General features: G+C 39.9%; 1 protein-coding gene across 1 annotated transcript; it reads left to right on the forward strand.

Moving 5' to 3' along the window:
• Positions 1-280: 280 nt before the first annotated feature.
• On the forward strand, positions 281-25,139 carry LOC110304178 (uncharacterized). The gene is made up of 4 exons (XM_085830830.1): positions 281-349; positions 22,619-22,745; positions 22,939-22,999; positions 24,188-25,139. The coding sequence occupies exons 1-4, from the start codon at positions 281-283 to the stop codon at positions 25,137-25,139; spliced, it is 1,209 nt and encodes a 402-aa protein (XP_085686956.1).
• The last annotated feature ends 874 nt before the right edge of the window (positions 25,140-26,013 follow it).

The following is a 26,013-nucleotide window of genomic DNA, read 5'->3' on the forward strand; positions in this document are numbered from 1 at the left end:
CGCCCAGCCCCCTTGACAGATGCCTGACCCAAGCCCGACAGGGAAGAGAGAGGTGGGAGGGGGTTGAGGGGAGGTCCTGAGCATTGGCAGGATGGAGCAGAAGGAGGACAGAGCCAAGGGTGTGACAACACATGACCCCGCGTGACCCCTAAGCTCTCCAACTTGGCCATGCCTGCTGCTCGGATCCTGCTGAGCGCTCAGAGTCGCCGCCATCGCCGTCCCCGTCCCCCCCCCCCTCCCCGCCTGTCCCACGGAAACCCGCCCGGCCACACGCGCGAACATGCACAAGCACTCTGTCCCTGCGCCGGACCCCCACCACCCTAAGTTGCTGCAGGTGCTGGCGGCGCTGGTGTGGGGCTGCTACTTCCAGTTCCTGCTGCTACACCTGCAGGCCACAAGAGGGAGCCAGATTCCATGACACGGAGTCATCTGTCCAGCCACCAAAAGAAGGTACAAAATATCACAGCACCTGCTGGAATTCAAACTCATGACCTTTGGGAGAACAGTTTGTGCCCTTAACCGCTAAGCTACCTGTTCTCAGTTTTTACATTTGACCTTTTGGCCTCTTGGCCGCCTGAGGCGACAAGAACAGGACAGGGAATCTGCGCATGCTCACTCGCCGGAGGCGGGTTTAAAGTCCTGTCTCAAGTATTTTTCTTTTTGGAAGAAATGAAGCTTTTACTTAAACTTTAGAAGAGATGCAAAATAAAACCCACGTTTTCCTGGGGAGCCGCGAGAGAGCGCCGCAGCCCCCGCCGAACTCCTTCCCCGCGCCAAACCCTGGTTGCGGGCTGGAAGCAGAAGCCGCACCACAGCTTTTTTTTTTTTTTTTTTTTTAATTGATAATAAAGTTCAACCTCTGTCTCGCTGAAACATGGAAATAAAGTTTCTTTATTTTTTATAAATAAATTTATAAATGACTTCCGGTGGCCACAGGGAGAAAACAAAACCAAGGATCTCTCAGAGGCCTTGAAATGAATTTCTAACCTGGAGCCAGACTTGTGATCCTGAACATTGGCAGAGTCTAGCCTCAGCTCGGGAAAGAAGAACCCACAATACCAAATAGATTGGGAAAAAGTACCTTTGCCACATAATAATCAAAACACTAAACATATAAAGAATTATAAAAAAAAAACTGCAATGGAAAAAAATTAATAAAAACTGAACAGAACAAAACCAAGTAATGCAGGAGAGCAGACCTATAAGGTTTATACCTGTCTCCTCAATGTCTACTGTAAATAAAAAAGGGTTTGAACACAGGTGGTGCAGACTCAAAGAAACCAGCCTTGTTTCTACAAGCCTATGGTCCAAATGTTTTGGGCAGATTCAGAATCAGCCATGATGGGGAAGCTATTCAGAGGTCACTGCCTGATCTAGTAGGCGAGGAGCAACACAAGGGACCTCACATATGGCTTATACTTCCCATCCCAGAGAGGACCCACCACCCAGCTCCCACTGCTCAGCCACCTGCTCCTCTCAATTGTGGGCAGTGACCCTGTGTCTCAACTTCAGAGCTTCCCTGAGGTCCCCTCACAGCACCCAACATCTGAGCTCAGAGCTGGACACAGAGAACCATTGAAATCTGCACAGCCATAGTGAACTTGCAGAAAGGCACCCGGAAGATCCCCGCCTCCTTGTGTGACTGGCAGGTCTTCCTGGAGGCATTTATTGGCCAATGAATCTTACCCCGCCTCAAGGTTAAAGTATGCTTCAGGTCCAGGGCCTGACCTTTTTTGAATTTGAGCAGTGGTTTGCACTCCCTTAGCTTTTGTCCTTGCCCTCCAAGGGCATACTCACCCCACCCTACCCTGGGGGAAAACTCACTGGTCCAGTTTAGGCTATTCAGCTGCCTGCTCCTCCCTCTGTGAGCAATGATCCTGCACTTACCAGGGCCTGTCTTCAGACCTTGCCTGAGCTTTCCTCACAGTACTTGCCCTCTTCTTCCTGAAATCAAGGTGAATAGCTTACATAGCCCATTACTCAGGTGCAGTGTAGGCATCAATCTGACCCAGTGAGTGGAAGGGTGCCTAGGCAATTAACATTAAAGAGGGATTTTAGGAAACAAGAGTTTTGATTTGTGGCTTGGTGCTGGGCTCAGGGAAACTGTAGCTCCCTTTCCCCAGATGATAGGCAGCAAACAACCCTGGGAGAAAACCAGAAACATAAGGGAAACACTGTTGTGCCCTCTTATTAGACAGCGCATCTTCATCAGTGGCGAAATAGAGAAAAACCACAGTTGGATTAGTACAGGTTCTCTAGATAAACATATCTCAAATCATAGAAGGAATCTCTATGTAGATAGAAAGGAAATTTAATAGAATGTCCCAATAAAGGCTCTCAGCCAACGGAAAGAAGAAAAATCAAGGATTGGTTGATATCCTGCTGCAGGTTATTATAGCTGATGTACCAGAATTCTAAAGAAATAAGTACTTATTAATGCCAGTTATAAAAATCACACAAGCAAATCACCTTTGTTTTATATAACACAATGGCAAGAATAAAAAAAAAATGAAAGAACTACCCTGTTCAATGTCTTTTATATATGCAGGATGCCAAAAGAATACATTGCCTAGATTAAAGTTGGATCTCAACATCTCAAAAGATCAAGATTAAGCAAGAGTTTCTCAATTCAAAGGTATAATTAAGAAATATTATATATTAAGAAAAATCCCCCACAGTAAGCAGGACTAGAGTTAGGATTAGGCGATCAGAGGGCTATGGTTAGGATTAGGATAAGGGTCGTTAGGATTAGGGTTAGGGTGGTTAGGAAATTAAGGTGTGAGGTTTAAGATAGGCTTAAAGGTTTAGGATAAATCAGGGTTAGGCTCAGGGGTAGGCTTGAGGTGGCCACTATTATTCTTATATCCCATTGAATCTCTAGTATCTCTATCACATAAAGAAGAAATATCAGGGTTAGGGTTAGACTCAGAGTTAGGGCAAAGAATTTGCTGTGCTATGTAAAATTAGCTTCTCTCTTTTCTCTCATCTGCCTTCCTAGTCCTCTATTTCATAGTGTCAACATCTTCTTTCCTGCCACAACGAAAGTGGCAAGTGGGTTATCCAAGAAGCTGGAATTCCCTGATGGGAAATATTTTTATTTTACCATGGGGCCCATAGAACAGAAAACCACTACTGCTTTGGTTGTTCTAAAGTTTAACCATGGGGATCCCCATAAGATGGAAGCAATCATGGGACTTGGTGCCCCTCTTTGGTAATTATATCATAAATAAATATGATATGTCTTCATCAAAGCATTTGTTAATATAACCACATGGTACAAGATAAAATGGTGTCCAACATTATTCTTGATGGACCCACTGAATCAATAGTATCCCTATTGCACAAAGAAGAAATATCAGGCCTACAATGTATTCATTTTATATCTTAATGATTTGTTTTGGTCTTATTCTGATAGCTTCTACCTTACATATTTAATGGCTTCTCAAAAGAACCTAAAAGTTTTTCCACCTGTATACCTCCAAAAGTAGCATACTAACAAAGGAAGGGAAGACTTGGATATTCACAGAACCGAATTGATAATCAAAGCATAAGTTGCCAAGAGCCAGAGAGACAGCTGCCAGCAAAGAACATCTATGCCATGCTATGCTGTGTCTCACTGTCAGTTATTTCTGCAGATAATTTTCCTCTGAGACAAAATGCCCTCAGTACTCTTCTACTCTAGACTTGTCTCGTTTACTTTCTGCCCAAACTAAAACTATGCTGACTAACGAACTCTATGTGAAGTTCTCACTTGACACTGAAAATTCTAAAAAAGGAATCCCAGACAAGCAATAAACACAAATTCATGGCTTATAAAAACTTGGCCTTCTATTAATTATGTGTAATCCATTCACATGCAATCATAGTTTGTCATTCATACCATGTATGTAATAGCAAATTCATTACAAGTAAAGTTAGCGTAACCTAAATTTATTTTACTCATAATGAACTGAATTTAAAAATTACTATGAAAAGGCAAATAAAATTTAATTAGTGAATATAAAATGATAATATGGGCCTAAATCTTTCTTTGGAATAGGTAACAGGAGGATATATATTTATATATTAACATCTATTTTTAAGGATGTGATCATACAAATCTGGTCACAATGTTATCTCATTGACCCCTATCCCAATTCTAGTATACAACATGGTCTCCATCCCTTAAGGTTCTGAGTTACTCTTTTTTTTTTTTTTTTTTTTTTTTTTGAGACAGGGTTTCTCTGTGTAGCCCTGGCTGTCCTGGAACTAACTCTCTAGACCAGGCTGGCCATAAACTCAGAAATCTGCCTGCCTTAGCCTCCCAAGTGCTGGGATTAAAGGAGTGTGCCACCACTGTCCGGCCTGAATTACTTTTAAATATTTTACCACTACTAGACCAGGAGCTGTTATTCATAGTGGACATTGTCCTCACTTATATAAGAATAAGATATCTATTCTTTTAAATATGATAAATACATATTTGAGTTTTCATATGGACATAAACATGAAGATGATTTAAAAGATATTTATATCCAGTAAAGCCTCTTTAAAGACAAATAAATGCATAATGATTAAAAGGTCCAGCACATCCCAGCATGTGAATATCCAAGAGAAGTCTTACAAAGGTCAAAGCATGGAAAAATCATTAATGAACACACCCAAACTGTACTTTACCAAGCTAACTTTAGGAATACACGTGTTGAGTCATCAAACATAAACAGACATGAAAATGGAAACACCAGAGGACTTTGCAAACATAAAAACTGTATAAACTGTTTCAATTTGTGTTCTATCACTGGTCTACATCAAGGAATCCACATAGGAAAGAAAGAGCACAATGGTATAGTGCTTGATAAGGTTTTTAACTCTAAGCAAATACTCAGGCTGAAACAAACCAATAGTGGAAAGAAACCTTACAGATGTAGTGAATGTGCCAGATGTTTCACCAAGAAATGCAAGCTTAGACAACATCAGAGAATCCATACAGGAGAGAAACCTTACAGATGTAGTGAATGTGACAAATGCTTTTTTTTTCACAAATACAGTCTTAGTAGTCATCAGAGATTTCATACTGGAGAGAAACCTTATAAATGTAGTGAATGTGACAAATGCTGTACCAACAAACACAGTCCTAGTAGTCATCAGATAATTAGTACAGGAAAGAAGCCTTACAAATGTAGTGAATGTGACAAATGCTTTACCCAAAAATGTAATGTTATTATCATCAAATAATTCATACAGGAAAGAAACCTTGCAAAAGTAGTGAATGTGACAAAAAGCTTTACCCAAAAATATAATCTTAATGTTCATCAGAGAATTCATACAGGGGAAAAACCTTATCAATATAGTGAATGTGACAAATGCTTCACTCACAAATATGATCTTATAATTCATCAGAGAATTCATGCAGGAGAGAAACTTTATAAATGTAGCGAATGTGACAAATGCTTTACCAACAAACGCAGTCTTAGAAGTCATCAGAGAATTCATAAAGGAGAGAAGCCTTAAAAGTTTAGTGAATGTGACAAATGATTTATCCACAAACACAGTCTTAGTATTCATCAGGTAATTCTTTTTTTTTTTTTTTGGTTTTTCGAGACAGGGTTTCTCTTTATAGCTCTGGCTGTCCTGGAGCTCACTTTGTAGACCAGGCTGGCCTCGAACTCAGAAATCCGCCTGCCTCTGCCTCCCAAGTGCTGGGATTAAAGGTGTATGCCACCACGCCCGGCTTCATCAGGTAATTCATACAGGAGAGAAACCTTATAAATATAATGAATGTGATGAATTCTTTAGACTTAAATGTAGCCTTTACACTCATCAGAGAATGCACACATTAGAGATTATTTACAAATGCAGCAAATAAGACAAACCCTTCACCAAGAAAGATCTTCTTAACACTCATCAAAGAATACATACAGGAGGGTGATCTTTCAAATGTAAATGTTCAAAGTCTTTACTGTTAGCTCATCTCTGACATCAGAGACTACATACAGGAGAGAAACCTCAGGAGAAAAGATCTTTACCTGAAAATTAGTTCTAAGGAAATATCTAGAAATTTATATTGAGGTGGGGGGGGGGAATGGGTAATTTCTACTGGAAAACATGTAGCATGTATTTTACCAAAGTGGAATTCTTTGCAACACTTGAGGCTCCACACTGGAGTTTATTATGAATATCAGGAACTTGAGAAAGCATTTAAGTAGTGTTCAAGTCTTAGAAACTAAGAAGCATTTATGCTCGAGAAACTCTGAAAATGTGACAATGAAGGAAAAATTTCAAATTGTTCACTGTCAAATATTTCATAATGAAGATCAACTAGAGAAGCCAGAAGAATGTGTAACTCTTTGTTGGAGACTGAAAGAATCCATTGCAGAGGAAATCTGATTATGGTGGATAATGCACCTCTCAAAATAGAGAGTGACACCAATAGCATTCTGTATGTTTAATTCAAATGAAGAAACTCAGACAAATCATATTTTTTAAAAGAGGGTTTGATGAACTAAACCACCAAAATGGAATGCTCTTCATGCCAGTATTCCTACAGATACACAGACTGCCCTGAGTGTCAAGTATTCATAATCTGTATCATATGCTGGTTTCAAGTGTCAGGATAGGAGCTGTCTTTGAGTCCCTTGTGATCTCAATCAACTCCTTCCTCATAGTCCTGGATGTAACTGCAATACATTTCATTGGTTGAACAAGTTGTAATGGGTTGTTTTCAGTTTCAGCTTGGGACAGGTAGATGAATATGTGTGTTGCCTCTCTGTAGACAACGTCTCTCATACAACATGCTGAACCCATTACTGTTTTCTCAATACTTGTAACATAAAATTAATACTAGACCAATATTTTTCAACCTGTCCATAGTAACTTGTTTGGAGGTATTCTGAATGTCTAACTGGTTACATAAGACCATAGGAAAACATGTATTTCTTAGGAGTGACACATTCCTTTGTCTCTAGGTGAGTCCTCCTACATTAGTATACTGTGAATTTGATGACAGTGCTGTAGCATTAGAACTGTTAGACCCACTATATTTGAATGCAGTTGTGTTAACTAAATAAGGGAGACTGTGTTCAGTGCTCCTGCCTTACTGCCATAGTCTGAGGGATAAGGCTGCTTTCTACCTTGAATTCCAAGAAGAGTGAGAGAAAGTTCTACCAAGATCAAATGAAACTATGGCTTCCAGGTTGTCAGTGACAGAAAAAATCCACTGGACTGTGTCATTATGTGGCTCTTAACTCATATAATACCAAGTGATTCAACTTAAGTTCAGTAACCCTCAGAACAATGTTACCCATGGGCATATATTACAGACCATTGTGGTAGCTTCCTGTTGTAGCTTATCACTCCACTTTATATACCACAAGGAATGCATTAGATTTTAGTTCTTTTTGTTAAATAATTTACAGAATGGTAATATAATATCACATACATCTGAGAACATGTTGTCCTGAAACAAGATTAAATAACTTGCTTTACCTAGGTATTATCTTAATCTTATCTTCAGGTTTTTCAATTAAGTGCAACTTTTTATTTTTATTAGATATTTTCTTTATTTACATGTCAAATGCTATCCCCTTTTGTGATTTGCCCTCCAAACACACCCCTAACCCCTCACCATGACCAAAAGCACCTTGGAGAAGAAAGGGTTTATTTCATTAAAGTTCCTTAAAAGAGTTCACCATCAAAAGTAGTGAGGGCAGGAACTCAAGTAGGGCAGGAACCTGGAGGCAGCAGCTGATGCAGAGGTTGTGGAGGAGCCTTGCTTACTGCAGCGATTTCTTTGGCTTTTTCAGTATGCTTTCTTATAGAATCCAGGGCTTGATCCTTTTATATTAAGATTAGATACAAATGTTGAGTCGGATATTGATTTTTAGTCAAATAATAACATCCTCAAGGCCTTTCCATATTGGCATGTAAAGCCTTTATAATTTTAAACTATTTCATGATGTAAAATTCATATATCATAGTATTCATCTTTAAAAATTAGAACCCAGGAGGGATGGGGTGAAGAACTTGGGGACGGGAACCAAAGGGGGGCAACATTTAGAATGTAAATAAGTAAATAATTTAATTAAAATAAAATAAAAATAGGATCCAGTGAAAGCCAGGCATGGTGGCACAAACCTCTAATTCCATTGGTTGGGAGGCAGAGGCATTCAGATCTCTGTGAATTTGAAGCCCAGCTTGGTTTACATAGTATATTCCACAGCTGCATATGGAGGCCCTGTCTCCAACCAAACCAAACCAAACCAGCCAACCAACCATACAGGATATGTGGCCAATGAGATAGCTCTGGGAGTAGAGCACTGTCAGACCTGAGGAAAAAAACATTCTCATAACTTTCTGCTTAAAGCAAGCTGTGCCCAAGGAACTGACCGGACAACTGATTGCCTCCTGCTAAGTTGGAGTTTCAAAGAACAGCCCCTTACTGGCTTTTGAGGTCCCCTTTATGGGGATGGGCTAGGGTTGGTAGAAAACAGCTGTTGGGATAGTTGGCTGTTAGCACCAGAACAGAAGAGTGGGGGACTCAGGCCTCAAGGCTGTCTAAGAGGTAGATAAGTGCAGGAATACATCACATGGAAGGGGAGTCATCACAGGGGTTCAGGAGTTAAAAAAGGCAAAGGGGCAGGGACACAGCATGAGGTGACAAATTCAGTATAGGTTGAAAAACATTGCTTGCAGGATACATTAGGTTTAGGAAACAGAAAGTACAGAAACTCTCTCTCTCTCTCTCTCCACACACACACACACACACACACACACGCACACGCACACGCACACGCACACACACAGAGAGAGAGAGAGAGAGAGAGAGAGAGAGAGAGACAAATAAATGTGATTTTCAAATATATTAAAAACGTGACCTAGTTAGCCTTTATCAGTTAGTCCTTGTCTCCCTCCCCATTTTTTTCTTTCTTCTCTCTTTTTTTGCGGGGTAGAATCATCTTGCTCAGTCCCTCTACCTGTGACTGCATTTTCCTGAATGACAGGTAAGAGTGAGTGTTCTATCCTGTGTCGCGGGTGAAATGTTTTAGATTCCTTATGCCCAGGGATCTCAGCATAGGTGGGAGCTCACAGAAGGTTCCCACTGAAAAGACAAGCTTGAGCAGGGTGAGGGGAAAAAAGCATAGAACAGTCAGAGCCAGAATCCTTGAGTTCAGATTGATAGACAGGCATTTTCTCACCGGGATGATGGGATGTATGGCCTTGGTATGTGATAGGCAAAGTGTGACTATTGCTCTGGGCTCATCGATTGGGACAAGCTTCTTATGTATGCAGTGGACACGAACAGCACTCTCAAGCTCTCTAGAATATCTCAAACATATACTCTTCTTTCTCACATTTTTAGGTATTTGTTAGCATCATAGCAAATGTCTTCCAAAGGCCATTTGCAAAATGCTTGGTTGCCAGACAGTGGTACTATTGGGAGGTGGTGGAATCTTTAGGATGTAGAAAGAGAAAGAGAAGTCACTGGAAACATGCCCTCAGAGTAGACATTGGGACCCTGATCACTTCTCTCTCTGATAATCTTGAGGTGAGCTGTTTTGCGCCACCAACGTGATCCTGCAAGGCTATTCTGCCTCATAACCAATGAAGACAACTAACCACAGGTGAAATCCTCCAAGACCAAAGCTTGCTTCCACTAGGTTATTTTTCTCTTGAATTTGCTCACAGTAATGAGCTAACCAGAAAATAGCATTTGAAATAATTTGTTAGAAACAGCTAAATATTAAGTGTACCAACAGGGAACAAAGTGCTTTATTATTATATGAAAAGCAGTGCTTTCTTCCTTACTCTGTCCAATAACGGCTTATTTCCTCAGGAATGTTAACTACTGTATCCCAGCTGAGGTTATGTACATGTGAAGGCCAGAGGATAATCTCAGATGTCATTCATAAGGTTCAGTAGAGCTTTCTCCTGTGATTGTGTGATTGTGAGATGTGTGTATGGGTGTGCATGTTTGCATAGATATGAGCACTTGGGGGCACACATAGGTATGGATTCATGTGCACGTGGAGGCCTAAGGTTGATGTCAAGAATTATCCTTGCTCCCATTTGTAGTTTATTCAGTGAGTCAGGGTCTCTTAGTCAAAGCCAGAACTGGCCAGAATAGCCTGTTTTATTGATTAGCTTCCTTTGGGCATTACCTGTCTTTACTTTCCTAGGCTGGAATTACAGAAAGACCACCATGCCCACCAGATACTGATGTGAGTTCTGGGTACCTAAAGTCTGGTTCTCACACTAGTGCAGAAAGTATTCACTCACCCCACTGAGTCACCTCCCCAGACCCTTTCATGCCCCACCCCTTCTCACTGCCTTTCTGAGACAGAAACTGTCATTGGCCTGAAACTAAATAGCCAGGCTGGTTGGACAGTAATCTTCAAGGATCTGTCTCGTTCTGCCTCTGCAGCACTTATATTACCAGCATACACCACCCCATCTAGCAGTTTTGTTGAGGTTGTTGTTGTTTAAAGCAACACTTCTGATGATAAAAACTTTGCTGACTAAATCACCTATCAGCCCCTCATTTATGATTAAATTAATAGGTTATATTTAAAATAGCAGTGTATTTCACCATTCAGCATCAATTTCCCCATGCAGAGGTTTTGTTGTGTTTGGATATCCTGTGCTCTGTATGAAAATATCTTTCATCCTGTGGGAATGGGGATCCAGGAAGGGGTGCAGAAGGCAGGTTGCTATCATGGGATACAGACTCAGGAGACAAACACTGAGGTGTAGATCTGTTGTATTGTATAGTAGCATCAGGCATTTTTTAACAGCCTTTGGACCAATGGGGAATCCATAAGAGCTCTGGGGTAGCCAACCATTCCACTATCACTATAGGGAGGCTAACACCAGACAGGACTTCTGTGCAGATGGGGAAAGCAGCCACCTCTGTGTTCCAGGCCCAATCTGAGGCTCACTAATTTGCAAGGATCCTCTATCTTTTGTCAGGGACATGGGCACTCATACTGTCAGAGCAGTATGGAAGTCTCCCTAACTGTCTACCAGGCCCTACCCAGGGGCCACAGCACCCACACCATCCATCCTACCACAATTTCTGACTTACTATGTTGTCTGACTAAAAATATTATCTAGCTGGGTGATAGTGGTGCATGCCTTTTAGCCCAGCACTCAGGAGGCAGAGCCAAGCATGTCTGTAAGTTAGAGGTCAGCCTGGTCTGCAAATGAGTTCTAGGAAAGCTGGGCTGTTACATAGAGAAACCCTGTCATGACAAAAAAAAATCATTCCATAATGAATATCCTAGCACTGATTATTAATTCTTAATGAATGCTTTTCATAATTATTCTATTTACAGCTTCTCAAATCACTTTTTTTTTTCCAATTTTTTTAAGACAGAATTTCTTGTGTAATGCTAGCTGTCCTGGACTCATTTTGTACACTAGGCTCCCTCAAACTCACAGAGGTCCTCTTGTCTCTGCCTCCCCAGGAATTCAAGGCATGTGTCATGACACCTGGCTTCAAATCACTTTTACTGCTTGTAAAAGGGAAGGTTCTGTGTTTTTCTAAGAGGGATCCCATGAAGTGGTAGAGCCAGAGGCAAGACTCACTTGAAAGGCCTGCCTGGACTATCTAATATGTCTTGGAACCATGTAGAGAGACTTTGCCTCTCATAAATGAATAAATAAATACAGAAAATATATTCATCCTTCTATACATGCATGTGCATATGGTGGCTCAGAGGGCAAAGCTTCTGGCAGTTAAGGTCTAGGTAAAATAGTACGACCTAGATGGAATGTGAAGGCCTAGGTCAGATTAGTTAAGCACAAGGTAACTCTTACCTGGCCAGCCTGCCATTTTGTGCTGTTACTAATATTGCAAGGACACGTTGTCATATGTTGCTTCTGCAGTTACTCCCAGAGTTGATGACCTATTCTGTTTGGTTCTGTGTCCTCAGAAAACCAATCACAATAGAAGCTGGTCAAACTGCTTCCTTTGTTCTACAGTACCCAGAATAAGCTTTGGACTGGAACAGACCACCCAACAGCATTTCCTGCACCCACCCATGTATATGCATTTATGGATTTTGCTCTTATAAGCTGCCCTGGAATGGATCCCCAACATAAAAGAGAAACATGCACCAATTTGATGGGTTCTAGTAAAGTGTAAGTTCCAAGACCTCCCCAGGAACTGACATCCTACTTGGCATGTGTACATGTGCATGTGGAGATGTGCATGTGGGCAATTGACTTCCTGGTTGGCAAGTTGAGACATGAATGCTAGACAAGGCAAGTCCCCCTGTCAAAGTCGAATACCCCAACTAATGGGAACAGGATAATACCATAAGATACAAGAGATTTAACATATAAATTCACAAAGTACTGTGAGAATATTTATTCAGGGGTTGGGAATAAGCAATATATACTCCCTCTTTCTACGTTATCAATGGTACCACATTTTAAAATTGTCAAAGAACAGCCTAGGATAAAAGTGAAATTACAGCAAATTGACAAAGTTTTTCTTATGAGACTGTAGATGTCCTGCAATTGGTACATTAACAAGACTTTATTCAGTATATCTGAGGAAAAATTGCATTACCTAAGTAGTTATTCCCCTTCCAAATTGTACAAATATTGGCCAGCCATGTCCTCTTATTTTGTAGAGTTTTAGTGACATTTAAAAGGTCTGCTGTGATTATTTTAATTCAACAGAGCTGAAAGTATGAAAATGGTTGTTGTTTAATTTAGATGATAAAACACAAGCCTTTTACTGATCTTCCAATCTTTGCATATTCATTTGTTTTCAATGAGGCCTTACTGGATATAAATATTGTTTAAATTATTAAAGTGTTTATGTTTGAATAATCATTCATATGTGTATATTTCATCTTCAAAAGAACAGATGTGTTATTCTTATAAGAGTGAAGATAGTGTCCAGTATGAATATCATCTCCTGGTCTAACAGAACTAAAATCTTTAAAACTAATTAAGAATCTACAGGTAAGCTAGAATTGGGATAGGGTTAAAAAATATCACTGTGACCAGATCTGTAGGCTTACATATATCATGTCCTTAAAAGTAGACATTAAAATTTAAATATATATTCTCATGTTAACTATTCCAAAGAAAAATTCAGACCAATATTATCATTTCAAATTTATTATACCTTTGGGGATTTATTCATTAAATATATTTCATTTATTCATATTAATTTTAAGTTTAGTTTATTATGAGTAAATTTAACTATGACCAAGTAAACCAGGTACTTTACTTGTAATTTGTTTGCTATTAATTACATGGTGTGAATGACACACCATGTGTATATTCTAAACCATGTGAATATGTGTATATTAATAAAAAGCAAATAATAAACCATAATTTTGTGTGTATTGCTTGTCTGAGATTCCTTTTTCATAATTTTTTTTTTAAGATTTATTTATTTATTATATGTAAGTACACTGTAGCTGTCTTCAGACACTCCAGAAGAGGGCGCCAGATCTCATTACGGATGGTTGTGAGCCACCATGTGGTTGCTGGGATTTGAACTCTGGACCTTCGGAAGAGCAGTCGGGTGCTCTTACTCACTGAGCCATCTCACCAGCCCCCTTTTTCATAATTTTGATTGTCATGTGAAACCTTCACATGGAGATCTTTAGTAAGCATATTTTTTGTTTGCGTAGAATGTAAACCAGACATGTCTAGAGCAAAAGAATCCTGAAGGGCATTTTATTTCATAGGAAAATTGGCTGTGTAAATAACTGACAGTGAGGCCCAGAAGCGGGTAGCATAAATGGTCTTTGCTGGCAGCAGTCTGACTGGCTTTTGAAACTTATTCTTTGATTATCTGTTTGGTTTGTGAATATCAAAGTCTTTGCTTCATTTGTTAGGATGCACTTTTGGAATTATATGGCTGGAAAAACCTTAAGGTTCATTTGAGAAACCATTAAGTATGGAAGGTAGAATCTATAAGAATAAGAAGAAAACAAAACATTAAGATATAGTAGGCCTGATATTTCTTCTTTGTATAATCGGGATACTACTGATTCAGTTGTACCATCAAGAATCCTGTTGTCCACCATTTTGTCTTGAACCATATGGTTCTATTAACCAAATCTGTGGTGAAGACACATGGCCTATGCTGTATTTATGATATCATTATCAAAGAAGGGCTACAAGTTCCATGATTGCTTCCATCTCATGAGGATTCCCCAAGTGAAACTTAGATCAACCAATGCAGTAGTGGTTTTCTGTTCTATGTGAATTGGGCCCCTTGGTAAAGTAAATAAATTTCCCATCAGGAAGTTCCAGAACCTTGGATAACCTACTTTCCACTTTCCTGGGGGCAGGAAAATAGATGATGATATTATGAAAAAGAGGACTAGGAAGGCAGATGAGAGAAAAGATAGAAGCTGATTTCACACAGCACAGCAAATCCATTGCCCTAACACTGAGCCTAGCCCTAAACATGATATTTGTTATTTGTGTAAAAGGGATACAATTGACTCAGTAGAACCATCAAGAATAATGGTGGCCACCTTAACCCTAACCCTGAGCCTAACCCTGGGACTTACCCTCAACCTCTTACCCTATCTTAAACCTCAACCCTTATTTTCCTAACCACCCTAACCCTAATCCTAACAACCCTTATCCTAATCCTTACCATAACCCTCTGATCGCCTCATCCTAACTGTAACCCTGCTTACTGTGGGGGATATTTCTTAATTATACCTTTTGATGTGAGAAACCCTTTCTTATTCTTGATCTTTTGAGATGTTCAGATGCACCTTTAATCTAGGCTATAGTTTCTCTTGGCAATCTACATATATATAACAAAAAACATTGAACGGGGTAGTTGTTGTTGTTTTTTTGTTTTTTTTACTTGCCCTACTTTTTTACAAAACAAAGGTGACTTGTTTGTTTGTATTTTTAAAACTGGCATTAGTCAGTACTTATTTCTTTAAAATTCTGGTACATACAGAATATCAGCTGTAATATCCTGTAACTTGAAATCAACAACCAGTCCTTGATTTTGTTAATTTCCCTTGGCCAACAGCTTTTTTTCGGACATTAAATACTTTTTTGACATACATTGAGAGATCATTCTCTCTATGACTTGAGATGTTTACCTAGAGATCCTGTGATTATCCAGCTTTGGCGTTTCTCCACATTGCCACTGATGAGGATGTTGGCTAACAGTAGTGCTCAACAGTGCTTCCCTTTTTTTTTTTTTTTGGTTTTTTTTTTGTTTTTGTTTTTGTTTTTCGAGACAGGGTTTCTCTGTGTAGCCCTGGCTGTCCTGGCACTCACTTTGTAGACCAGGCTGGCCTCGAACTCAGAAATCCGCCTGCCTCTCCCTCCCCAGTACTGGGATTAAAGGCGTGCGCCACCAAGCCCAGTTTAGTGCTTCCCTTTTGTTTCTGGCTGTTCTCCCAGTGTGCATGCTTTGATACTTGTCATTTGGTGAAAGGGGCCTGCACTTTCCCTGAGACAAGCATGAAGTCACAAACAAGCCTGTTGTTTTCTAAAATTCCTTTTTAATGTTAATAGCCTGGCCACCCTTCCATTCCTGGGTCAGACTGATACCTACAATGCAGCTAGAGTAATGGGCTATTGAAGCTACTCACCTTGATTTCAAAAAAAGAAGGCAAGTGCTATTAGGAATGTTCAGGCAAGGTCTGAAGTCAGGATTATTGCTCATAGAGGGGAGGAGCTGGCAGCAGAATAGGCTGAGCTGGAATGGTGAATTCTTCCCCCAGGGCAAGAACAAATGCTAATGAGCTGAAAAGGGCTCCAGTGATCTGGAAAAGGTCCAGCCTTCAACAGGAAGCACACTTTAACACTGGGGAGGAGTAAGACTCACTGGCCAATCAATGTCTCCAGGCAGATATGCCAGTCAGACAAAGAGGCGGGTTCTTCCGGGTGCCTTTCTAGGAGTTCGCTGTGGCTGTGCAGGCTTGAATGGTTCTCTGTGTCCTGCTCTGAGATCTGCTGTTGGGTGCATTGAGGGGACCTCAGGAAGCTCTGTGATTTAGACATGGTGAGCACAGGATCACTGCCCACAATGGGTAGGGGCAGGTGGTTGAGCAGTGGGAGATGGGGTCGTCGGTCCTCTCTGGGGCTGCATGGGAAGCATCACCCAGATGGGACCACCTGTGAGGTCTCAGGCAGTGACCACCGAATAACTTCATTATCGTAGCTGATTCTGAATCTGTCCAAAACATTTGGACCAGTTGCTTTCTTGTAGAAACATGGGTGGTTTCTTTCACTATGCAGCACAAAACGGTCCAAACACTGTTGTCTTTTCTAGTACATTGAGAAGACAGATATGAAGCTAATAGGTCTGCTTCCATACGTTACTTGTTTTTGTTTTATTTAGTTTTTTATTTCTTTCTGTTGCAGTTTTTCATATTTCTTTGTTTTATATGTTTAGAGTCTTGACTGTTATGTGGCAAAGGACTTTTTTCGTCCAATCTATTTGCTATTTTGGATGCTTCTTGTACTTTAATAGGTATTTTCTTCTTGAGTTTAGAAAATTTTTCATTTATGATTTCACTGAAAATATTTTCAAAACCTTTGAGCTGATATTCTTCTTCTATTCTAATAATTTCTACTTTTAACCTTCTCATATGTTGCAGAATTCCTGGTTATTAAGTGCCAGGAAACATTTGGCATCCTTAATTTTGACCAATTTATCATTTTTTTCTATTCCTCTCTAATGCCTGATAGTCTCTCTTCCCTTCCTGGCCCATGGGTGAACCTTGCCTCTGTGGTTGTCAGTGTACAGCAAATTCAATGGCCTGCTCTTAGGGACTTAGCAAATGCTTAAATCGTTATCTGTCTCCATCACCTGCTGCTGGTGTCAGGTGTGCTTTATATAAATGAACCACCAGCTACAGCAGCTCTGTGCTTTGTTCCCTGTCTCTGTTCTCTGCACATGCTCCCCCCCATCACCTATATTTCCCTACCCTTGTGGCTGTCTCTCTCTGCTCCCTGTCTGTGTGCCTGTCTGCAGGACCTCTTCTGCACAGCTATCCCTTCCCCCATGTTTTCACTCCTCTCCCTTCCCCCAAACAACCATTTTTCCACTGTATCTATTGCATGTTTTAATTTCTCAGGACCTGCTGTGATAGGATAGCTTGGATTTCATGGTGATATATTTTCCTGGCTATTATTCATTATATTCATTTGCTGGTGTCTAGGCCTCTGGATTTGAGGTGATTTGATTTCTGGGTTTGTGCTGTTTGGGTGGGAGTTTTATACTTCGGTTACTGGTTGATATATAGATTTATTTGTTTATTTTTGGTTTTCTGAGACAGGGTTTCTCTGTGTAGCCCAGGCTGTCCTGGAATTCACTCTGTAGACCAGGTTGGCCTTGAACTCAGAAATCTGCCTCCCTCTGCCTCCCAAGTGCTGGCATCAAAGGCGTGTGCCACTACACCCAGCTGATACCTGGATTATCACAGTGTTGACTGAGGGTTGCCTCTTTGACGGACCTGTTTGGAGGGTATGTTCAAGAGGGAATGCTTACTAATGTTGGAAGCTGGAAAAAGAGGCAGGCAGAAAGAGATGATCTTAGCAACCCACAAGGAGACATAGTCAGGAGAGAGATTAAGCTGCCTTTTCTGTTTGGTAAAGTGCTAGGGACAACTGTGAAAATTACATCTGGGATAGCACATAGTGTGGTAGATCTATGGAAGCTTACCTGTGTCCTTTCCGGCATGGCATGAGGTTGAGCAGAATGTGTCTGCCCAAGTGGGGGCTGAGACAGAAGGATGAGGCAGGAAAGGAAGGGTAGGTGGGGATTATCTGTGGTAGCTACAGGAGGCATGCACAGGGGGAGAGGAAACTTCTACTGGTATTTTGTCTCAGTGGTAAGGGCAACTGATATTAGGGTCTGCAGTAACAGATAGTGAGGTAGGTCTTTGGACAAATTCCCTAGTCTACTGGCAGGCATGGCTTGTGGTTGAACAGGAGTATTTTCTAATAATAATGGGCTCAGGCACAAGGGTAAGTTGTAAAGCTCAACCAATTGCGTTTTTGAGAGTGCACAAAGAACACTTGAGCAAACATCATATGAGCAGCCAGTGAAGGTACAGCAGCGGGGTCAAGCTACATCTAGATAACTAATACACCTTGCAGGTAAAAAAAATGTTAGCTTAGCCATCATGGTTGTCAGATAGTTTTTGCCTCATGTTTGGTTCCTGCAGATTATGCCAGATATACAGTTTTCAAAATATTAGGTTGCTGACCTGTATGGAGATTCCCCAGCCTTGCTGTAACTACAATATATATCTAGCACCTCTAGATTTGGTCTCTCATTTTGGACCTGGTGCCAGGTTGACTGGGGACAGACCTTGTTACTGAGCCCATAATAAAAACTTTGTGTGTTTGCATTGCAATAAGATCCTTGGTTGTCATTGAGGTTCCTGTGCTTGGGTATAATATCTTGATGTGTTGACTGAAACTCCAAGACGTCCAGTACTCCGAAGAGAGGTGTTGAAAGACCGGCTGTTAGAATGTGTCATTGTTCTTTGTATCAGTGGCTTGTCTGTCACATTTGTGTCTGTGTTTCATGGTTTTTATATTTTTCTTGATTATCCGTGGAGGGAGATGACTAAAGTGACCTTGGAACCGTGGTACAGTGGCTGCACTGGAGAGTTGTAGCCACAGGGCCTTGGAAGATGTTCCATACTCTGGTATAGAGATGGTGAACCCTGGGTCTTAAGTGCTTGGAGGGTTAGAGCAGGCTTGAAACCCTGCACATGACTCACAGCTGCCATCCTGTCTTCATCTTCTCTGTACAGGTGTATGAATCTGCTGGGTAGCCTTTACTGACACCTTATGACTTTCTCTCATGTGTGTGGTACTTTATTATTCTGTGACTGAGAGAGAGGAAATAAGATTTTTTTCCATCCCAATTGATGTAGTTACTAAACCATCATCTGGGGTTAAATCCTTCTTCCTAAGAGGACCTACACCCACTAGATTGTCCATTATAGAGAGCTCTTGGAGACCCAATCCAGGGCAAAATCAGGCTCTCCCTATCTGGTTTTCACAGGGTGGAAAGGACAAAGACCTCATTTTCCCCTCCTGATCAACCCTGTTCCCAGTCCATATATGACTCTGTAGTTTTGGACTCGGAACTGTCATTAGAGGGAAAGTTGTTCTTCGTCCACTGCAACAAAGTTAACATATCTCATTAGATCAGCAGTATTATTTCTAGGCTTGTGGTGCAATCTGCTTCTCTGTTCAACTTCCAGCTGCTTTAGCCACCTCTTTGGAAGCACTAGCCTGGAAACGAGGGGTTAAAGATACCTCACACCAGGGCAGCAAAGCCTCTGACTCCTCATTCCAGTGTATCCTTCCCTGCTCTAATCCAGGTGCTCTCTCCATTTTTTTCCTGGCTCAGCCATAACTCCACCTCACTCTTGTGGTGACAGGGGCTCCTGTAATTGATATGGTTAGCACATTGGTTTTGGGCTTTTACAATTTCCTCATTTATTATTGTCTCCATGTCATAATTGTCTTCAGTTCTCAACATTTCAGAGCTACAGACGTATTAAGGAACCTCAATTGAAGGTGTGCCCTCATCAGAATGGCTGGTTGCTATGTCTGTGAGAGATAGTGTTGATGATATTTTGGGAAGGGTTTTCTACTGAGGGAGGCAATATTCTTAAGAAAGTGGGCCTGGGCTGGATGAGAGCTAGGTAAGTATGGGACAGTGACCAAGTAAGAGAACAAGCCAAGAAACAGTGTTTCTTCTTCATTATTTTTCCTTCATATTCTAGCTCCAGTTTCTATTCTAACTTTCGAGAATTGTGGACAGTGATCTGACTGAACCATGTACAACAACCATCTACTGCCTGAGATGCTTTTGCTTCCAGGATTCTATTCAGCAGCAGAGTAGCAAGTTAGAACAGCAACAACAAAAATTGGTATAAAAAGGTGATTTTGCTGCTGGACAGAATCTATGTTCTCTTTTGGAGGAATGTGGAAAATATCAAAAATTGAGTCATAAGTCATAGAAAGTCATAGAAAATGACAAAAGTCATAGAGAGCTGTAGATGGAGCTTAAGGGTTGTTAAGCTGAAAGATAGAACCTGAAAGATTCGAGTGTTGGCAGTAATGCAGCCAGAGGAAGTGGAGGTCACTGTATGTCAGTGGAAAATCGACTCTGTGAAAACTTTAGCTAGAGGTCATTTGTGTAATATTTTGTCCAAAAATATATCTTACTCAGGTTTTCCTATGAGATATTAAGTAGGGAAAAGTTTAAAAATAATTGGCTGATTTGTATATTTTTATTCTATTTTATGTATTTGTTCACTTTTCCCATGTATATATTTATTCAACATATATTCTAATTGCTACCCACTCCACTTTCCACATTGTACAGTCCCTCATCCTTAATTCCTTTTCATTTACCCAGGGAGATTGGGGACCACCTGAGTATCCCGCAAACATGAAAAGTCAAGTCTCTTCTACTGAGGTCAGGCAAGGCAGCCAAGTTAGAGGAACAGGTTGGACAGACAGACAACACTTTAAGGGACATCCCCCCACTCTATTTGTTTCAGGACCCATGTGAAGAGTGAAGCACATTTACTACATGTATGGTGGGGCCTTGGCCCACCCTGTGTTTGCTCTTTGGCTGGTGAGTCACTCTCTGAGAATCTCCTAGTGTACAGGTTAGTTGACTCGCTGTGTCTTCTAATAGACTTCCTGTTCCTTCGCAGGCCCTCAATCCTTTCCCCCAACCTTTCCAAAAGACTCCCTGAGCCCTGTCCAATGATAGGCTGTGGGTCTCTGCATCTGTTTCAGTCAGGTGCTGGATGGAGACTCTCAGAGGACAGTTATGCTAAGCTATTGTCTGCAAGTATAACATAGGATCTTCAATAATGTCAGGATTGGTGCTTGCCCATGGGATGGGTCTCAAGTTGGTCAGGGAATTTGTCCATTCCCTCAGTCTCTGCTCCATCTTTGCACCTGCATTTCTTGTAGACAGGACCAATTTTGGGAGGAGATATATTTGGTTCAGTTGCTGTACTTAGTTCTCCATTAGAGGTCCTGACTGGTAGCAGGATGTAGCCTCTTGAGGGTCCATAACTCTCTGCCATGCATCTCAACTAAGATCACCCCCATATTATCCTTGGTGACTTCTCATTCCTGATCTCTCTCATAACCTAAAGATTCCCCACCCTTCCATACCTTTCCCCCTCAAGCTGCAGAATTCCATTCATTTTCCTGACCCTCTGACCATCTCTTGTTTCTTACAACACCTGTTCCTGGACACTCGCCTTTCCCCTTACTTATCCACTCTCCCATCCAGTTCTCTCTCTTCCATCTGCCACCTCTGACTGTTTTATTCCCCTTTTAGAATGAGATTCAACCATGCTCATTAGGGCTTTCCTTCTTGTCTAGCTTCTTTGGGTCTATGGAGTAGAGTGTGGATATCCTGTTCTTTATGGTTAATGTTCACTTGTAAGTGAGTACATACATGCATGTCATTTTGTTTCTGGGTTACTTCACTCAGGATGATAGTTTCGAGTTGTATCCATTGGCCTGAAAAATTCATGATGTCCTTGTTTTAAATAGCTTAATAGTATTCCATTTTGTAAATAAACCACATTTTCTGTATACGTATTTCAGTAGAGGGACATCTGGATTGTTTGCAGTTTCTAGTTGTTACAAATAAAATGGGATATGTCTCTATTTGGGCAAGTTTTCATTGGCCATTCCCTCAGTCTTTGATACAACTTTGCCTCTGCATTTCTCTTTGACAGGACAAATGTTGTTCTTTGTGTCTACAGCGTTGTGTTTGAAACTGATTCATAATTTTCATAATTCAAAATTTTAGCAACATTTTATTAATATTACAGTTTAAACTGGTGTACTTCATGTTTCTGCAAGATGAATACAGAACTGCAGTTAATGTATAATTCTTTGTAGGAACTTCAGTACAGAACTATGGGTTCTTTCTATCATATTTGTTTCCTTGGGTGATATTTGCAGGAGAGTGAGAGTCTTAATATGTAACTTTTGCTCTCCTGGAATTGGTTGCATAGGTGATGCAGGCCTCCAGCTTGAGGAAATATACCTTCCTCTGCCTCTGGATTAAAGTCATGAGGAAATACCCCCATCTTGTCTAATATTCTTTTTTTTTTTTTTAAAGATTTATTTATTATATGTAAGTACACTGTAGCTGTCTTCAGACACTCCAGAAGAGGGCGCCAGATCTTGTTACGGATGGTTGTGAGCCACCATGTGGTTGCTGGGATTTGAACTCTGGACCTTCGGAAGAGCAGTCGGGTGCTCTTACCCACTGAGCCATCTCAGCAGCCCTTGTCTAATATTCTTGTTGTTAGTAATTGTTCATACAATTTCTCAGATGGGGGCTTGGTACTGTTGATCTGTTTCCCCTTGCATCTCCCTCTCAATTGGCATTTCCCTTGCAAGGCTATATCCTAGGCAAAAGGTTCAACAGCAACATAGGTGAACTTTATAATCAATTTCCTTTTTAAATGACATGGTGATTAGACTATAACTTCTGTGTCAATAAATAAATATAGTTAGAACCTAAGTTATGTGACTATATTGTCTAAGAAGCATACATTTACTTTACAATGATGTTAGTATCATGCTTTGTTTTGTACACGTTTCTGGGATATTTTAGGATGCAGTGACTTTTGATGATGTGCATATGAACTTCACTAAAGAAGAGTGGAATTTGCTGGATCCTTCCCAGATGAATCTCTACAAAGACGTGATGTTGGAGACCTACTGGAACCTTACTTCTATAGGTAAGACTGAATTTTCTTTTGCTTTTCAAAATAAGGGAACAAATGTTTTTCGGTTATTGATGATCTGTTATTTAAATTGAGAACAAGTAAGATTGAGGTAAATAAATCAGGTTCACAGCTGTGAAAATTTACAGTAACTTCAATTATTCCTAATTTCTAATAACATCATTCATTTTCTGTTGCTGTATTTTAGGCTACAGTTGGGAAGACCATCATATTGAAGAACCATGTCAAAGTTCTCCAGGACATACAAGGTAATTTTCATGTGCAAGCTAATACAAATATGTCTGTGAGGAAATTGTAATACATTCTGGAAGTTCTAAAGAAAAGCAAGAGTGTCAAATATCAGTCCATTAACTGTAGTTTTGATTATGATATTCTCGCAAGTCCATGTACCTCAGAGTCTATTATCTGATTTGTGGTTCCAAGGCATTCCTCTAAAAATGGAAACAAGGAAACAATGCCTTAAGAGATCCCTTCATTTGATTTGTAGCTCCATTAGATCTATGCTATGGAACTACCAATCTGTATAGCCTCATAATATTTAAATGTTGCACATTGAATAGTGATATATATATGTATGTATATATATGTATATTTATACTTCTAAGAAGCAAATATTCCAAGGTAAAGTTGGTGATACTTATATTCTTGCAGACTCATTGCTAACTTTATTGAGAGGTCAGTTTATGAGAGTCAAGAATGTGGAGAAACCTTAATCCATATACAGCATGTCTACAAGGAACAAAACGTCAGCTGTTGTGAATGCACTATGGAAAACTTTCATTTGTTCTTCTTTTAGTGGGTATTTCAAGTGTCAAATGGACAAAACCATGAGAGTCTATGAACACTGAAAAGAGCAACACACCACTTTCCAGAACAATGAGAAGATATGTAGTTTTCTGATTTTGTTAGACTTTACGAACATGATAGGAGTTTGCAATTAATTTGTTTTCTGATTTTATTGAGAACATCTTCAAAGTCACACTGAGGAAAATCCCTATGGGTACTAGAAATGTGGAAATTCATCTGTTTGTCCTGATTCACAGTGCTAATGTGCTGTGATTCACACTACAGTGTAATTATGAATGCAATCATTTGTAAAAAGCTCTGCGTTGTTCCATTGTTATTCAGGTACAGGAAATACATTATAAAGAAATCTCATATAGAAATAGGTTTATATATATATATATATATATATATATATATATATATATATATATGAGCCATGTTATAAATGCTCTTACCATCACAGCTGTTTTCAAAGAGGTAAAACAACCCATAGAGAGGGAGAACACCATGAACATGGAAAGTGATAAAAGCTTAAGATCTGATAATTCTTTATTATTAGACCAACCTATAAAATTAATTAATATAGATAAAACGATTGATAAAGGTAATGAGTGTGTTAAAGCTTTCATATGTGCCAATTATCATTCCAGGCATGTAAGAAGTCATAGGTGGAAGAAACTCTATGAATGTCATCAATGTGGTAAAGCCTTTGCAAGACCTGCTAATCTCCATTATCATAGAAGAACCCATACTGGAGAGAAACCTTATGAATGTAATCAATGTGGGAAAGCCTTTTCCTGTCACAGTAGTCTCAGATATCATAAAGGAACCCATACTGGAGAGAAACCTTATCAATGTAATCAATGTGGTAAAGCCTTTTCCTCTCACAGTGGTCTCAGATATCATAAAAGAAACCATACTGGAGAGAAACCTTATGAATGTAATCATTGTGGTAAAGCCTTTGCAAGACTTGCTAATCTCCAACGTCATAAAAGAACCCATACTGGAGAGAAACCTTATGAATGTAATCATTGTGGTAAAGCCTTTGCAAGACTTGCTAATCTCCAATGTCATAAAAGAACCCATACTGGAGAGAAACCTTATGAATGTAATCAATGTAGTAAAGCCTTTTCCTGTCACAGTGGTCTCAGATATCATAAAAGAACCCATACTGGAGAGAAACCTTATGAATGTAATCAATGTGGTAAAGCCTTTTCCTGTCACAGTAGTCTCAGATATCATAAAAGAACCCATACTGGAGAGAAACCTTATGAATGTAATCAATGTGGTAAAGCATTTTCCTCTCACAGTGGTCTCAGATATCATAAAAGAACCCATACTGGAGAGAAACCTTATGAATGTAATCAATGTAGTAAAGCCTTTTCCTATCACAATGGTCTCAGATATCATAAAAGAACCCATAGTGGAGAGAAACCGTATGAATGTAATCAATGTGGTAAAGCCTTTGCAAGAACTACTTATCTCCATTGTCATAAAAGAACACATACTGGAGAGAAACCTTATGAATGTAATCAATGTGGGAAAGCCTTTGCTACAACCAGTCATCTCCATTGTCATAAAAGAACCCATACTGGAGAGTGATCTGAGGATAATTATCAATGTGGAAAGACTCTTCACAAGGGAGAAGTCTCCAAGGACATTAAAAAAAAAAACACACACACATGGTGGAGAGAAATCTTAATGTAATCAATATGGTAAAATCCTTTTCACAAAGTAATTATCTCAAAAAAACATAAAAGAACCAGCCCATTTTGGAGAGAAACCTTATGAATGTAAGCAATGTGGTAATGAAGTCTTTACATGTTCCACTAGTCTCCAAAAAATAAAAGATCCCATACTGGAAAGAAACCTCATGAATATAATCAATGTGGTAAAGACTTCACAACTTTGTAATCTCCATTATTCTAAAAGTACACATACAGGAGAGATACCTTATGAAGGTAATCAGTGTTGTAAAGCATTTCAAGTCTCAGTCATCTGCAATGACATAAAAGATCACATACAAGAGAGAAACCTCATGAAATTTATCAATGCAGTAAAGCCTTTGCATGTCATAATTCTTCCCAGGCACACAAAATAAAGCACACTGGGGAGAACCCTTATTATTGTAATCACTGTGGTAAAAACCGTGGCAATTTACTGTCATCTGCAACTACTTGAAAGAACACATTCAAAAAAGTAACTCTTTCCATTTTTCCAGAGTACTAATCCCGTGTGTGACACAGTCATCACCCCATACATAAAAGAACACATACGGTAGAAAACCTGCATGAATATAATGAATAAGGTAAACCCTGTCCAGGCCACAGTCATCTCCAAACACACGAAAAAAATGTGCAGGAGAGAAACCTTATGAATGTAATTGATGTGCTAAAACCTTTGCAAATCACAGTCCTCTCCAAGTACATTAATGAGCACATAGTTGAGAGAAGCCCTGTGATTGTAATGAATGTGT

Source organism: Mus caroli, unplaced genomic scaffold (assembly GCF_978045245.1).
Source record: "Mus caroli unplaced genomic scaffold, Mus_caroli_1 scaffold_15, whole genome shotgun sequence".
NCBI classification, from domain to species: domain Eukaryota; kingdom Metazoa; phylum Chordata; class Mammalia; order Rodentia; family Muridae; genus Mus; species Mus caroli.

Coding starts and splice junctions, on each gene's coding strand:
- LOC110304178 (XM_085830830.1), top strand. CDS start 281: ATGCACAAGCACTCTGTCCCTGCGCCGGACCCCCACCACCCTAAGTTG. Junction 22,746..22,938: donor CTGGAACCTTACTTCTATAG/GTAAGACTGAAT, acceptor GCTGTATTTTAG/GCTACAGTTGGGAAGACCAT. Junction 23,000..24,187: donor AGTTCTCCAGGACATACAAG/GTAATTTTCATG, acceptor TTATCATTCCAG/GCATGTAAGAAGTCATAGGT.